We start from the raw sequence: 17,117 nt of genomic DNA, 5'->3' as shown, positions 1-17,117 counted from the left end.
ATTTATTCTTGCATTTTGTTTTGCCTTAAAAATATGTTAAAAAAAATGTATGTTATTAACAAATGTAAAATTCTGCATTTGAATTATACCTCGGTAGAGGGAAAGTACCTCATACAAAACTTTTGATGAGAAAAGACTCCTAACATAATGAACTTGTTTTTAAATTTGTACAAAAACTGTTGCAATGCATTGATTTGCATAAAAAGACCAAAGTTTGTTACTGATGACTAACGGAGATGCATGTCTTTAGATCACCTGATAAAAGATGGATCTGACTAAATACATTGTTATGTAACCTATATGTTAACTATGACAGTTTTCAATTTTACAAGATTCTTCTTTTTTGAAGGTCAGACATTTTGGCAGTAACAAAATTTTATTGCGTCATCTGAAATGTGGTTTAAAAAAATGATTGATTTTTTGGGGTCTAAAGTATACTCTGTCAAATGAAATTCTAGTTATTTTAGCACACCAGCATTTAACAACATATTGTCTCAACAGATTTTTTTGGGGTCATGTTATACTGCTAATATGAACTCTACACTTAGGGCCAATAAAGAATCAGCCTGTTATTGAAACTTTAATAACAAATGCAGCAACATGGAGGTTCTACTGGGATAGAATCTTCTTGATCATTGGAGTAAACATTGAAGCAAGATATATATATATATATATATATATATATATTGTCCAGGACTTTAAAGAAAATATAATGGAAAATGTGTCCTCTTTTTATTCTATATCAAAACAGTCTATTTGCTTTAATCTATTGTAAAGGTTTTGGTTACACCATCTGAATTCATTGTAATATATGGGTTGAAGATACACATCTCTTTCTTTTCCAATGTATATGTAATCTTGACCTTTTTTCTACGAATAAAACACATTACAAGGTGACTCATTGCTCTTTCTTATATACGACCTACTTAGGATACGACTTTGTACCTTATTAAAAGAATTAGAGATTATATATTTTCTTTTGAATATGAATTAGGAAAATTAATCACATATTAAATCAAATGAGTCAGTTTGAAATTAATTGTGTTCTACTTGCATTGTTAGTACATGTACATGTATTTAAATTTACTAAATTTCTTATGTAGATTATACTGAAACTTTTTTAAGTCAGTTTTGAAGTTGTTTTAATTCCTCTTGTGAAAACAGTATTGAAAAAAAGGGGGAGACGTAGTGTCGCCTCAAGTGGAACTTTATGAGTGGGTCGTGATAAGTCTTTGCATTAACTATATATGTAGATCCATAAGGGCCCCCTCCTAAACCTGCCTCTGGTATACATAAATTTAATCTGGCTGCATACAGCATTATGATTTCTTCTTTTTAGAGCGGAGGTTCAGACAAACTTTCCTCTCAAAACAAAAAAATACTAGTAAAGACTATTTAATTTAAATTCAGAGTAAAGTTCGTCCATAAAGTTTAAGCTTCATGACCCCAAATACCCCCCCCCCCCTCAGAGACATCCTAGACTATGGCCTACTTCCTATCTCCATAATTTCTCCAAAGGGACATCAAAGGAGTGCATGTTTTCTTAAACAGTGAAATTTGGAATGCCAAATATTGCAACTGTGTGACAACTTGATAACTTGATAAAAATCCAGCGTAACTTGTCCCATTATGTCTTGGCTAATTCTATTCAAATGTTTTGACAAATTCAGACATGCTCTTTGGAATCAAACAAAAGTAAAGAAAGTGTGATATATCTGCTTTTTGTATCACAAGTAGTTAAGTATTTGCCATTTTATTGCATTTCTAATGACCTGTTTACACAAAAACAACAAAAACGTTTTGTAAAACACCCTCTCCATTACTATCTGCACAATCTATTTCTTCAGCCCTGTTAAGTCTATACAATATATAGTCAAAAATCTGACTGACTTACATTCTGCAGTCAGATGTATTTCGTAGATACGATTTACATGTTAAACAAATGTTTACATAGATTTTTGATTGGGGGGTCTGAAAATTAATAAAGGGGGTTTTAATTATAACCAAATACCAATTTCAAAATCCAATAAAAGAATTTCAAAGGAAAGTCTGACACTTTTACTCGAAAGTTATTTGTTAAGCGAGATTAAAGCATGATTTCAATAGCCATGTGAGTTTGTATAAATAATCTCTATTGTTGTGTGTTTCAAACCTTACAGACACGCGTTACATTTATCAAAGGATAGATTTTGGTGACGGACATTTGATTCTATAGAAATTTGTTTGAGGAAGATACTAGGTTCAATGTTACATTCTCTATAAAGGTTTATATTTAGAATAAAAACATTTGTAACAGTAGCCGAGACAACACAATGGGTCAGTTGGATTCCCAGTTCGTCACTTTAAATACCACGTTTACCTTGAAAGCAAAGTGAAATATTGGTCAGTTTTTCTTAGGATTGTTTTGTGACAGAAGGGCTGGACTGTACCCGTTTAAAATTTTTATTAAACTGAAGTTTTTAAAGGTACAGTGTAGATGCTACCTGTTTCTGGATATAAGGCAAATAATTACGATTAACTGTATCAGAAAAAAACTTCAAAGAAGTACATTCAAAGAAATCTCAAAAGCTTGGATTAAACAGTCTATTCTTCTAACGAGATTATGTAAATAGATTACAGTACAAAGGATAAATTATTTATAACAATTTCATAATTGGATTCAGTTAGATGGAATTAGACGATTTCTGTACAGAAAAAAAATGAACTAAACACTGAGGATGTTTTGCATAGGATAACTATATTTACAACAAAAAATGGTAATTAGCAAAAGGAGGATGGTTGCTACACCTGTAGATGTCAAATTTGATAACTGACACACGTTTATACCTGTTAATGATTAAGTAATGATTAATTGATGCCAAAAAAACGTGTGATACAAAGTTAAGAAACTGCAACATGGTCACGATACTTGTGATTAAAATGCCAGAAACAAATTGGTTAAGGAATCCAAATTAGCAAGGCAACTGTATTCAATTTTATTAACTTCTGTGTGGATTTATTAAGTAAAAACTGAAAATTGACAGAAAATATGCATTCAGTTTAAATTGTAATGGCATCTTCACAGAAGCAAACATATTCACCCAGACGTTCTGTCAGTTTTAATTATGCTGATTATTGGAATCAAATCAGGTAAGAAAACACCTGTATTCACACCTGTCTAAACAGGTAAGGTCATCTAAAACATTCTACACCCCCCCCCCCCCCCCCCCCCCCCGAAAAAATGCTTCTTGTTTGAAAAATAGATAGCATTAAAGCTAGATCAAATCAATGGACTAGCGAGTCCTATCAATTATCATCTACACCAGTTTTTAACATAAATTCTTTTAATCCTGCATTATAGTGACATTAACTGCCTCTATCCTGGTCCATTATAAAGTTAAAGAATTGTCATTTACCACAATCAATAAGGAGTGAAAAAAAATCAGGGTTTTGTATATTTCAAATGCATATTGTATCCTCAAATTAGCTGCCACTTATTATGTTTTTTTGAGATTTTATGTAAAGTGTATTCTTTTAAACTGTAACTTTTTGTGATGTGTAGTGAAAACTTAATTGAAGAAAAATCAAATTTAATACATATGCCATAAATACTGTTAGTTAATGTTCGGGCATCCTCTTTCTAAGTCCATAGATGAGAATACTGGAATTAGTTTGTTATGAGCGGCTGATTTGAAAGGGAAGCTTTTGTCTATACTGAACCTGGTATTCATGTCATTCCCTATTCAGATTTCAAGAGAAATGACACAAGTAATTTTACTTTAACCAAGTGTTTTAAGATTGTAACATTCATAATGAAGATAATTAAAGGATGTGATTTTAAAGGGAAGTATATTTCAAGAGAAGATATAACACAATACATTGAGAATAATTTAGAAAGCAAGTACCCCTTATTTGCCACAATGGATTTCATTCAGCATTTAAATTCAATTAGTATGGAAGCTGAAGTATTGTTACATTAATTAAGGGTTTTAAAGCTTGTAACATTCATACTAAAGGTAATTGAAGCATGCCATGTTCCCATTGATTGTTGTGTTTTCAATTTGAGTTATATAATGGAATAAAGTAGCCATGAAAAATTGTATTTATGAAATGAGATATGGCAGGTTTAATAATGTTTACACAACATCAGAAAATATTGTAACAGACTGGAAAAGTATATCCTGCATGCAAATTAAAAAAAAAAAAGCTAGATATAATTTTATACATTTCATCTGAAATATTTCAAATTTAAAAAATAGTTAAGAAAATGGTCATGCAGATATCAATTGTAGTTGACAATTGTTAGAATAATTTGTTTTTGATTTTATTTAATCGAAAAACATATTTATTGATCTCTGTTGATAAGATGCATCTTCAAGCTTAGAGTCCTGATATAGGTATGAGTATGAATCGATTAAAATTGAATTATGTAAATCCAATTGAAATTATGTAGTATTGTTGTTGTTGAGAAAGCTGTATAATAGCACAAGTTCATATCAATATATAATTGTAACACATATTTGAGATGATCTACTCTCCACTTTAATGCTACTTCAAGTGTTTACAGTAATAAGGGGAGATAACTTTACAAATACTTAATATCTGTCTGTGGTCTTGAGCAAAGAAATTTATTCTACTTGCTATTCTGTATACAACTTTAGGTTAATTCAATGTAAATAAACTTTGATTACGACCTCGTTCCTCGCTCGGTAGGTGGTCAAAACATCTCTGTCAATATTTTGTCATTGTAATTTAACATAAGAAACAAATACAAGATCGTTGCTTTACTCTTTGATTAGCGCACTCTCAAATGGGTCCCTACCACACAGTACGACCTATAGTATAATGGGCTGTTCTTATATTGTTTGACATTATTAAATTAGGACAAGGCTGCTTGATCTATGGCGAGATTAAACACCGCTTTAATGCAAGAAAGTTGTATAATATTAAATGTTATTAAAGCAAACTTCATTAGATTAAAGTAAATTTTTCACATCACTGCATCGGTATGCTCTGCATTGTTTGTTCCCATACATTTAGCCGAAAACTTTTTACAAACGATTAGGATCTCGAGGATTGTAGATTTGACGATAGGGTTTTGAACAGTTTCTTTAAGTCTTTATCTTCAAAAGGTTTATTGAGGTTTTACAATTCCACAAAACTGTTGTAGAAATTTTGCTTGATTAATTTGTGTCAGTTGACGTCAGTTCATCAACCTACTGACTTTCATCAAATATAGAAACTGATAAAAAAATTTGATTGCTGTATTGAAAAGGGTTTGCCCAAAAGCTTTACTTTAAGGTATTGCGAAATTTATTGTATGATGCTTTTATCTCAGTTTCGCCTAGCAGTATAAATTAGGTTTTTGAGGTGCAAAGGTTAAAATTGCACAAAAGTACAAGTGAAGATTAAAGTCTTGTAAGCTTGTGGCTCATAAGTTACAGTGTATAAAACATTCAATTGTTACATAATAGAGTGTCCTTACTACAGTTTGTTTATGTCTGCAAATTTGTAAACAAATGGTAATTTCTTTTTTAGGGGAACATCAAAGTTAGAGTCTAGTGTAAAAGTTCTGCGGTCATCATCGTTCCTACAGAAAGCCAGAGAGGCACAGGAAAGAGAGAGAAATAGACTGGGGATTCAAGATGATAGTATTGTACAGAAACAGTCCTCTTCCAGTATGAAACAAAGACCAAGGAGGATAGAAAGCTTCCAGTAAGTCATATAGCTCACATGCAACAGTTTGTTTTTGAAATTCATATGCAAAAGTTCCGTTCTTGAAGGTCATATATGCAACAGTTTGATTGTAGAGGTCACAACAATGAATTTATAATTTTTTTTAGATGTTTTGATACCATTCAGAAACTTAAGAACATATTTGAATAAATGAATGAAACTTTTGACTATTCAAATTGACACACCAAAATTTAACAAATACTGTTTTGGTGAGAAACCCCTAACAATCATTACACCAAAAAATCTCAATTTTTGTACTCTGCAATTTCCATTAAACATATTTTCAGGTGTATTTTTTTTTTCAATAAACCAACATTAAAGTTCTTCATTGCACAGCTGTAGTATTATATTGACACCTAGCAATGAATTCTCATAAAACCAGTGCATAGTGGCTGTCTTAAACTTGCAGTGAGGTATTATAAGATTTGGTAATTGTTAAAGGCCTCACTATGAATTTTAGATGAAGAGCAGCAATTAAAGGGCGACTCCTTTTCTTTAAGTTTTGTCATGTGGGTGTGAAAGGTTTTTCGTGACGCGAATATATCATCCCTTTTGCATTTAAGGGAAAAAAAAGATGTAGAAAATTATAGATACATGTAATTATATAAATATGCATTTGTTTATTTAGATTATATTTTGTTCAAGGTTTTGTCACAAGACAAACAAAGTACAAAAGATTAATTTATCTTATAATAACATTCTTCTGCACTTTTATAAACAAAGTAAATGAAAACAAAAGATGCACATTTTGCCACTAGACATATGTTAACCCTATGATTAGTCTAAAAACATTATCTATGTCTTGTAATTATAGAGTTCAAAGAAACTTAAATCATACAGACCACCCTATATACAAGATAGTTATCATACAATATCTATATAATTTTGTGGTTTGTCCTGCAGGAAACTCACCTAATAAGCCTGAAAAGTAACTGATTGTCACAACTGTTTGTGTCAATACATATGAATAGAAGAAGTAATTTTGTTAAACTTCACATATGTGTTTGAACTTCCTGAAATTCAATAGTTGGAAAAAAAATTCAAATAGATTATTTATAGCAGTTAAAAAAATCAAATAGTTCATTTATAGCTTCAAAGTGATAATGATATTCAATAGTGTTGATAATTGTCTGTGTAAGTTTCTTTGGTGCAATTTTTTTAATAATGTATAGGTCTGATAATATCTGTCAGTAGATTGGTAGGCCAGTTGGATAGTTTAGATTGGCTTCAAAAATTGACAGAGGAAAATATACATTTTATGATATGGTATAAATAAAATTCTTCTAGTATCTTGAGCACGGTAGAGATAGGTCCAAATAATTATTACGTCTTGGAAGTTTTAATTTTTTGCTTTGATGTCTTCCTGCGAATGAGGGATAAAAAAAAAAATTGAAATTGAAAAATACCCCGCAGAAGGTATGATTATCTGGAATAGGCAGAGATAATCAGTGGTCAGCGGTAAATCAGCATGATTTTTTGGCAAACACTTCAGTATTTGATTGTTTGTGAAAATCCTTTAAAAAAATTGGATTTTGTTTTCACACATACCTGCAATATTACTATCCATCAGTATTTATCACTGAATTTTATACCTAAACGAGTAAGAAATAGATTTCATTTAATTTATACAAAATCTAATAGGTTTAAATCTACAATTTTTCAAATCTAATGGAAAACAGTTGATGTCTTTGACCCAGAACGTAATTTGTATTTATCTATTTACAATTTGATAGTACTAGAATCTACGTATCTCTTTTTAAAACTGACATAACATTGTACTTTAAAGTTAGAAAATGTAATTTACTCGAAAGTAAACAAAATAACTGCAAGTCATCTTGGCATGCTAAACCTTAATTTGGCATCTTTTGTGAAGGGAAACACCTAATTAGGATCAAAAGTGCATTGTTATATGTCACTGATTTTTTTACGATATTTCAAATTTTTTTTACTTGACACCTTGTAGTTTGTTTTTAGTTACCACAGAGGTTTTGACTGACCTTGGATCATGGCGAGACAATTCGCTATTTTTATATTTAGAAGCATTGTGAAGAGTTTTCATGCAACAGCAAATCATAAAAGAATATAATTGGTATTGTTAAAGAGTTAAAAAGCTGTGATTAAAATATGACAGGAATTTCATTAACATAGGACGTAATAGTTTTTTTCATTCTTAACCTTTTGTTAGTATGAATTGGTTAACTAACCAGTTGAACAGTTCTGACAGCTAAGTTGCTAGTGGTAAACGAGATAAATGTTAGCTCAATTGCTAAGGATGGACGGAGCGAAAGGGTGATAAAGTTAATAATTGAAGAAATTGAGTGGAAATGAGAAACGGGATCTGTAAAATCTGAAAGAGAGAGCTAAGAATATGACTCTCCTCTTTAAATAACATTTATTAATGGTCAACCCATTTTAGAAAATTCATGAAAGAGAACTGATTGATTTGGTAAGGAAACAAGAATAATCAAAAGCAGGAAACAAATTGATCTTGTAGTAATTCCATTAATAAAAGACTCCCGCGCTTGGCAGGTGTGTTCGACTCTTAATTGACTAGGATTGTCAGTTTTCTTACCAGAAGTCAGTGGTTCTCTCAGCACATAGATTCCTCCACCAAAAGGGGCCAACACGAAATGGTCAACAGTGCTGGAAGTGGTGTTAAAGACCTATCAATCAATCAATTATAGGTCACATTTTTCATATATTGTTTTATTTCTAATCATTAGACTAAATTAAAATTTGCAAATATAGTTCCTATATAAAAGTTTATAGACCCTGGAAAAAACATTTCTTACACTGTATTTTTTACAAAGTTGGAGATGAACTTTTTATTATGAAATTCAGTCATTCTAAGTGTCCTTTGTATCAAAATTAGTACTGTATCTTGCTTTTAATCTACAGTCTAATACAAAAAGTAGGATTTAACTTTTAGATTACCAGGTCGGTAAACTTAGTATTATAGTATTCCCTTTCAATTAAAGTATTGTTAGGTCATACAGTACTAAACAATTTGAAATACTTATATTGTATGATTTCAAAAGACAATAGGATATACGTTTCAAAGTCTATCAACTACAATAACATTACCCATTAGTACCTTAGATTTGATTACGTTTGTCTCGGTATTAAATTTTGGTAAAAATTATTATGTTGATCACACTTGACTAGGCCTCTTTTGTTTTGACAGAATAATGGCTGACAATTATGTTTGGGAAACTATTTATGTTATTTTGAGGGAAATTTTCAATATTTAAAGAAAACATTGATATTATAAAGAAATGAATTCAAATTTGTTATCAAGGATATCTCTCCAACTCCTGAGTAAAAGTACTATGTGATGTTATGAATTTTTAAACTATGGGAAATAATGCTTCACAAACGAAATGTAAGGAAGTTAATATTAACTCTAATGAAGAGTCACAATCAGAGGATGAGATGTGAGTATATAATCAGTTGAGTTTTACATAGTTTGCTGCTGTATTTAGTAATTTGCAACTGGAAGTTAAGCAACCAACAATCAATCAATTAATTTGCAATTAGAGGCAATTTAAGTTAGTAAAAAAATCTGACATTCCATTGACTACTTTATTTTACTTTTCTCACTGTTTGAGAGAAATTATTTGAAAAAAGATAAAAAAAATATTTGGTTAAGTGATTGCTATCTGCTAATCTACTATTAGTAAAAAATGAATTAATAACTGGTAGATAGGTTCATTTTATTCATGGTTGTCCTTGAGCAAAGTTTGGAAGTTTTTAGTCCTGTTCCAAAAAGGGAGACCCCGGAGTATGTTGCATCATGGGTAGGTGCAGAAATTTTGTTTTAAAATTGATATTAATTTTGGTAAGCATAATTTTTGAAGAGCAGTCATATACTGATTTAAAATTTGGACTTCAAAACTACCATGTGTTGTCATGCATGATAGAACATTATATATTTTTGCATTGTGTTTAATTATTAAAGATATTCTATAAACATTTTTGGTCTTAAATTCTATAGGATACGGCAATGAATAAAAGAAGGCAATGACAGTTACTTTATTACAGTAACTTAAGGATTTGAATAAGATTCCAAACAGAGTGTTATCTTAAATCATCATGTGGTCATTTGTAGTATATGTAAATACTATTACATGATTGATTGATTGGTTGTTAACGCCACTTTCATGTTGGCGTTTGTTTTTGTTGCAGTTCAGTGTTTCTGTTGTTCACTTGTTTTCCTCTTATAGTTGATGTGTAACCCAGATTTGTTTCCGCTTAATTGATTTATGACTATTGAACAGTGGTATACTACTGTTGACTTTATTTATTCAGCACTATTGTGCTATTTCGTGGTGGTCAGTTTTTATTGGATGGTGGAAGCCGAAAGGACGTTAAAGAACCACGGCCATCCAATAGGAAAACTTACAATCCTATTCAATAAAGATTGGAGTCGAGCCCACCTGCCAAGTGTAGGGTTTCGAACTCACAACCTCAGTGTTGATAGCTTATGATACAGTAGTTCGACTACTGACCATTCGGCCACTGAGGTCCCACACTATTACATAAAAAAATGTGGTAGTTCCAAACTATTTGAAATGAAAAAATTCACAATGATAAATACAGTCTTCTTTAGATAAATACGATAAAAGTCTCTCACTGCTGTTTTACTGGTACTAAAAATAGCTATCATATCATTTATGAGAGAAAAAAAAAACAAAACAAAAATAAACTCAGACAATGATTTATGGAACCATATCAAGCCAAATATATCTTTATTGCATATAGCAGTATAAATAGACATCATTATTAACATACAGCATAAATTAATAGAGTCTATCATACTTATTTTTAGATATTTGTTTTAATTGCCCTCAAAGAATAATTAGAAGGCCTTTTGTTTTGCCCCCATTAGTCTGATGGTGTGTCTGTCAATGTGTCTGTCCATCTGCCCACTGCAAAGAGCTTACATGCTCAGTCTATGAATAGTGTATAAAATGGGGGTGGGGGAACAGCATTTATGCTTTACAGACAATTTTAAACGATAAATGCATGAAAACAACAAACAATTTTTATAGCATTTTAAAGGCTTCAAATTAATACAATTTTGTCTAGTTTTCTCAATTTGTTCAAAGCCTATTATTCTCACTCTCGAATTATCTGAACGAAAGCAACCAACAATTATATATTTGAAAAAAGCTAAATATTGTATAGGAATTTCTGTATTGTATTATTCAATTGAAGTTTATACCCATGCATTAGTGGAGGACAGATTGAATGTTTGCAACTATAAAATTATGATTTCTGCTGATGTCAGCAACTATTAAAATACAGTTACAAGTTTGCAATGAATAAATTCTTTGGCTTGAAATATTCTTTAAATTAGTAGGTATGAAAATAAGAAGATGTGGTATGATGGCTGATGAGACAACTCTCCATCAGAGACCAAGTAGAAGTTAAACAACTATAGGTCACTGTATTTTTAGATTCCATTTGTGTTTGCTACTACTATTTAGGGAGGTACATCATCAATTAAACACCCTCAAAATCTGGCATCTTCTTATCATAAAGACCTACCATTTTTTAGGAAGGTAGTGTTAGTTGTTTTGGTTGTTGTTGCATGTAGATGGATGAATTGATGGATGGCTGTTTAAAGTTCAGTAGCAAATTAAATCTATATTAAGGACAAGACCATATTAATGCTTCCTAATATGAACGCTTCTTTGGACATGCAGAGCCAGATTTTGAACATGCTTGTTCACGAAGTAACAGTATGCAGGAAGCATAACGAGTCACCCAACCTGGACACATTATTCTGACTCCCACTTAACCAGTCTTTGCTCTTACTGCTGTAATGCTTGGTACTTTGTGGAGATGCAGCACATGCCAATTTCATACTTTTGGTTTGCCCCATACTTAAGTACTTAAAATACTATGTCCTTTGAAGTTAATGTTGCATTTGCCTAAATTAACACATGATTGATTGATTGATTGATTGTTAGTGTTTCAGCATGCTTAGCTAAATCATGGTGGCCAAGATTTTATTGTTGGAGGAAGCCAAAGTGCCAAAGAGAACCGAATAGACATGAAAGACTTGCATTCAATACACTTTAAAAAAAATTGGTCTATAATTTATATATTGAAGTTCAAAAAACATACACAAGTTTGTGATTGAAATTTTTCAAAACCAGAAATTTTTCTCTTCAGAGTAGGAAACATTCTGCACACATTTATATGTAATGTAGCTGCTTTTGCTGACATAGGCTATATCTTTTAAAGATCACTTTAAGTGAAAAGTTATTTTGAATAGAGGTACAATTTGATCCATTTCATTGTGATATAATGCTAAAATTCCAATCTCAACACTTCATAAAATATTTATTCCATCAAAGTAAATACAATTGATACAATTTTTTATTACTTTGATATTATACAATTTTATCCAATTAAAAACCTACCCTCTCAAGAATTGTAATTAATAGATGTTTTCTACTTGTTTGGTAAAATTTCAACTTTCTATTTGGTATGAATAGAACTTTGATCTAATGTGTCAACACAGTTAAAAAAAATACAAATCTTGAGTTTGATTTCATGTCTACTTTTGATAATAATGTTTACCAAACTTTTAATTGATGTATGATTGCTTTCTACCGGGTAGTACCGGGGTTTTCTGGTAAATAGAGTATGCCTATGTTAAAACTAAATTAACAGAAAAAGATTGAAAGGCAAAGACATACTTTGTAAACCTAATCTGAATGTAAAATATTGTATGGACAGGCTGGAGACGGGTTTTGTTTGAAGGGTTTGTGTTTAATGTCGAAAAGGCTTAGGCCTTTCAGAATCCAGAACTATTCATTATGTGTGCATATAAAGTTCATTTGAGGATACATTTTGTTACTAGAATGTCTATTTACAATTGGCTCAAAGCATTTCCTATCTTTTGATGGGATACTATTATCCTAAATTTACAAGGGTTATTTCCCCTTAAAGGGCTCTCAGTAGGTGTATTTAAAAAACTTATTTAAACAAAGATTTTATTTCATAATAAATCTATGTCTATAAACGAATTAATGAATAAATAAATATTTTTTATTTGTCTCAAAATAGTTATTTTCAACTCTGGATTTGTTGAATTTACTTCTTACAGAACTTAAGTCGTATTACGTTTATTAAAGTTAAATATTTAATGGTACATAATTCTTGGAGCAATTTTGCATTTTATTGGTTTGCATTATGAGCTAGGCTTTGGTCATCTACAAGACATATGTAGCCTTTTTATAGGTCGCTGCTACTGATTAATTGTTTCTCATTCATGTCGATATGAATCTTTGTGGCCCGAACAGAATGTACTAACAATAATTTGTAATGTTACCTCCTCAAAAACAGAAAAAGAAAAAGAAAAGAAAATCAACTTAAATGCAGAGATTACTTGAAACAGTAATTAGTATAGGCTTTAAGTCTTTGAGATAAGCGAAGATTAGAGAGCACAATGTCAATTCTTTTACCAGTTTTGGACTATGATATAGGAATACAAGAGAAAAAGAATCCTCAATTCATTCATTGCATTCGACCTATAGATAATCATCTTCGTAATTACTAGAGGATAATTACAGGGTAATTAAGTAATATGTTCTTCCTGTTTTATTGACTTTCACCTGATATGTACCTATCTAACCTTAAACCACAGTCATGATGTAACAAGCTAGGTAATTACCTTCTGTCTTTTAAACTGACCAATCAGATTCATTGTTACAACAGGTATCTTCAAGACATTTTACCTGTATTAAGTTATTTGTGTAAGATGTATTGTAGAAATTCTTATGTCAACTGTTTGAATGTGTGTTGTATGGATTGGAATTAAATATTGATGACGATTTCTTAACTTTTATGATAGAGGATTTAACACATTGAAATAAACTACAGAAATAAATAGGTAGGAAATAAAATTTTATGTTGTTTCTGATCATAGATATAAACATTTTTGACAGGTTAATATGATTTTATTTTATATTTTTCTAAGGTCAAAAATTAAAAAAAATGTGCTTATTTTTTTACCTCTGTGGGCTTTCTAATTTTTTTTTAGAAAGCTGCTTAATTGCATGATATACGCCAAATTATGGCATTGATCATCTATTTGTCTTCTTTCTATACAACCAGCAAAGTTTTGATTATTTAAAAAAAATCATTTGCATTTTCTATATGTTTTCTGTTTTTTGTTGTTGTTAAAAAAGGTATTAATTGTTTATGTCCTTAAGCATTCCAAAAAAATCATTGAACATACATGTGTATTTTTACTTTTTTTTTTAGATAAAATATAAATTTTATAACTTTTTAATACAAGAAAGCGTATTAAAAAATGAAGGTACTTTTTAATGTCACACTGACCTGAAATGGAATAAAAAACATATAACCAGATTTTATTGTGGTGAAAAACAAGATTAATTATAATGATAGTAAATCAGGTTTATACTTCAAAGTTAGACCTTAAAGAAAATATTGACTCAAGGTTATGGCTACTCTGTATACCTTCATCTCAATGTTCTAATCTGTCATAATACTAATGGACAACACTGACTTTAAACGATTTTCTAATCCAATTGTGTTAATCTATTCTGTGGAGATTTCAATAAATTGTTCAACAGAGTGGTGTTAAATTTGGCACACTGATTACTCAAGTTGAATATTTGACTTTTGCCATACTGTGTTTTACCAAGGATTTGTCTTACTATACAAATCCTTGGTTTTACTCATTATAAACATACCATGATAAAAAGCTGTTGGCTGAAAGGTGGGAAATTTGTGGCAGATATTCTATTTTCAGAAATAAATGCATGCATTTATTATTGTGAGTCCTTGAATTTTGTTTACAGTTGCTTGTCTTTTGGTCTTTTTCTTTTTTTGCCATGGGGGCTGTTATTTTCAACTAATGAGTTAGAATGTCCTTTTGGTATCTTTTGCCTCTCTCGTGACCATGAAGTTATGCATGTGAAATGTTTTTATTTCAAACCTGATACTGAGGCATTTTTCATATTAATAAAAACATCTGATAATTTCTGAATTAATAGTAATCTAGAATGAATAAAAAAGGAAGGAAAGAATTGTAATTAGCTGTTTTAAGTGTTTAGACCTTTCCACTGATTGACATCGGGCTACTTTCGTATACTTAATATTTCAGAGAATGTATTGAAAAAGAGACTAAACAGGAGTATATCTTCCTGTTATAAATTAAATTCAATCAAGCTTATCTTTGAAAATACATTAGTTTATAGTATCTTTACAATACAGACTGCATTCCCAGACATATGAGTGATCTAAAAACTCCATATACAAATATCATGACAAAAAACACAACTACGGTTCATTTTCTTCCTACGTTTGATTGAAAGTTCAACAAAACCTGTTTACATAATACGACCAAAGTTTATCGTTGGGCTAATTTAAATGAAACGTTAAAATTCTTAACAAATGACATATATTTCAACTGATAAAATAGTCAATTTTTTCCTTTGATATTTTGAATATGTTGTAAAATTACCTTTAAGTTTTTAATTTCTAATTTTCCAGCTTTAAACGTTTAGAAAAGTGGAAATTATATTATTTTAGATTTATTTAGAATATTTTTATTACCCAGAAAAATTAAACATAAAAAGCAGACAAATGGACACTTAAATGTATTTAATATTTTGATGGTAGAATAAATGGAAATTTTTCAGATTTTAAACCTTGATTAAACTGTAGTTCTTCTTCATTTCTTTTCAAGTCGCTAAAAATTAATGGCTTAATTTTTAAATATTATTAATTGATTGAATAATATTCATTAATCAAGATTTTTTATCAGATTTAATGGTCGATATACTGAAAAATTTAGCTATTGAAAGGTGAGTTTTATGACCAAAGATCAACCTTTTCTATAATTTGGACCATTAAATCTTTGGGATTGACCATTGCAAAATATTTGCAAGTCATATAGTCTTTTTTTCTGTCCACAAAAATTATGTAAATGCTAGAAAACATGGATATTCTTTGCCTATAGTTGCATTCTTTAAAAAAATGTGAAGGGTGCACAATTTTTGTTTTTTTATTGTCTAAGGCTCAAGCATGTTAGAAATGGATTCAGTATCGGTATTTAAAAAAAGGGCGAGTTAATGGCTAAACTGTTTTCTAAATGGAAAAAAATCAAGAAAATGACCAATCCTTTTAGGGGCATCCAATAGATTCTGTATTTAAAAAATAATGGAGTTCGTGGCAAAACTGTAGATTTTGTAATGGACATTTCAAGAAAATTACAGACCCTTTTAGGGGCATTGTCTGTGTTTGTAGTGTACAGTAGTTTATATAATGTCCTTAGAAATGTAGGAGTTACACTTGCTTAGCAGTTTTACATGACATATCTTGGTGATTTTACACCTTGTAATTCACCTGAAGAAAAAAGTCTTCAAGACCTATCATTAATTTGAATTCCATCTTTTCATAATTGATAACCATCAGAAAAAATATTGTCAGATTAATTGGTGTAGTGAATATCAACAAGTGCTCTGGGCCAATCAGATACAGGGCCAAGGTGACAAAAAGATCTCTGTGTCAGGACCTGGTCCCTTTGTTTTGTCACATGTTATTGTAAGGGACACACATTACCTCTGGTTAGACATAAATTATCTTATCAAAATTAAATACTTTATATTTGTACTGATTCTGACAGTGAAAAATTCACATTGATAACAAAGAGGATACATACATAAGGGGAAATACTAACTTATATACTGCCTTCTTAGGATGGACTGAGACTTGGTGTTTAAGTAAACTTGTAGTGCAGTTAATTTAAAAAAAAGTTCAAATACTAAAACATGTCAAAGATTTTCATTGGCCAGCTGTCTTAGGAATGATGCCATTTCTCAGTTTATAGTACATGTTTTGATAGAAATTCTTTATATAGAATTGGAATAAAAAATTATTCAGAAAAATGTATAAAAACTAAAGTTTTGTGTGGTTTGTCACCAAACATATTTATACATAAATCATAAATAAAAAATGTTGATTTGGTATGTTCTAACAATCATTCTTGCTTTGTTTACAGAGAAATGTTTCCTGACGTGTCGTTATGATGTCATCTTTAAGTAATGGTCTTAATTCTACTTTATACCCTTATTACTGATAACTCTTTATAAAGTTATAATTCTACTCAAATGCTGTTTTCACTTTCACAAATGTGGATTTAATTTTAGTTTGTGTCAATGTCAAGTAAAAATCTTAACTGAAGAGGTCTGCTTACACATTGGTATATTTAGGTACAGTAACTGTCTAAAACTAGTACCACCCTTCATGCTTTTCTGTTATAAGTATAAAAAGTAATTAAAAAGCTTATTCATAATAAAAAGCATTTGTTCAAAAGTTTTACAGAATTTGTTTTTATAGTATTACGATATGTGCAT

At 30.3% G+C, this 17,117-nt stretch overlaps 1 protein-coding gene across 9 annotated transcripts in view; it reads left to right on the top strand.

The window, feature by feature from the left end:
* The window catches only part of LOC127715534 (serine/arginine repetitive matrix protein 2-like), a 111,974-nt gene that overhangs the window by 38,641 nt on the left and 56,216 nt on the right, over positions 1 to 17,117 (top strand). For 6 of the 9 annotated variants that reach the window (XM_052221614.1, XM_052221612.1, XM_052221611.1 and 3 more), the window contains exon 2: positions 5,518 to 5,694. In XM_052221614.1, the coding sequence (XP_052077574.1) occupies positions 5,518 to 5,694 (177 nt within the window). Of the gene's footprint in view, positions 1 to 2,177; positions 3,130 to 5,517; positions 5,695 to 8,920; positions 9,150 to 13,462; positions 13,622 to 17,117 lie in introns of those variants that run through there. The other 3 variants (XM_052221613.1, XM_052221617.1, XM_052221619.1) reach the window with 3 other exon arrangements.

This window comes from Mytilus californianus, unplaced genomic scaffold, assembly GCF_021869535.1.
Source record: "Mytilus californianus isolate M0D057914Y unplaced genomic scaffold, xbMytCali1.0.p SCAF_9, whole genome shotgun sequence".
In the NCBI taxonomy this organism is placed as follows: domain Eukaryota; kingdom Metazoa; phylum Mollusca; class Bivalvia; order Mytilida; family Mytilidae; genus Mytilus; species Mytilus californianus.
This window is presented reverse-complemented; position numbering and strand designations above follow the sequence as displayed.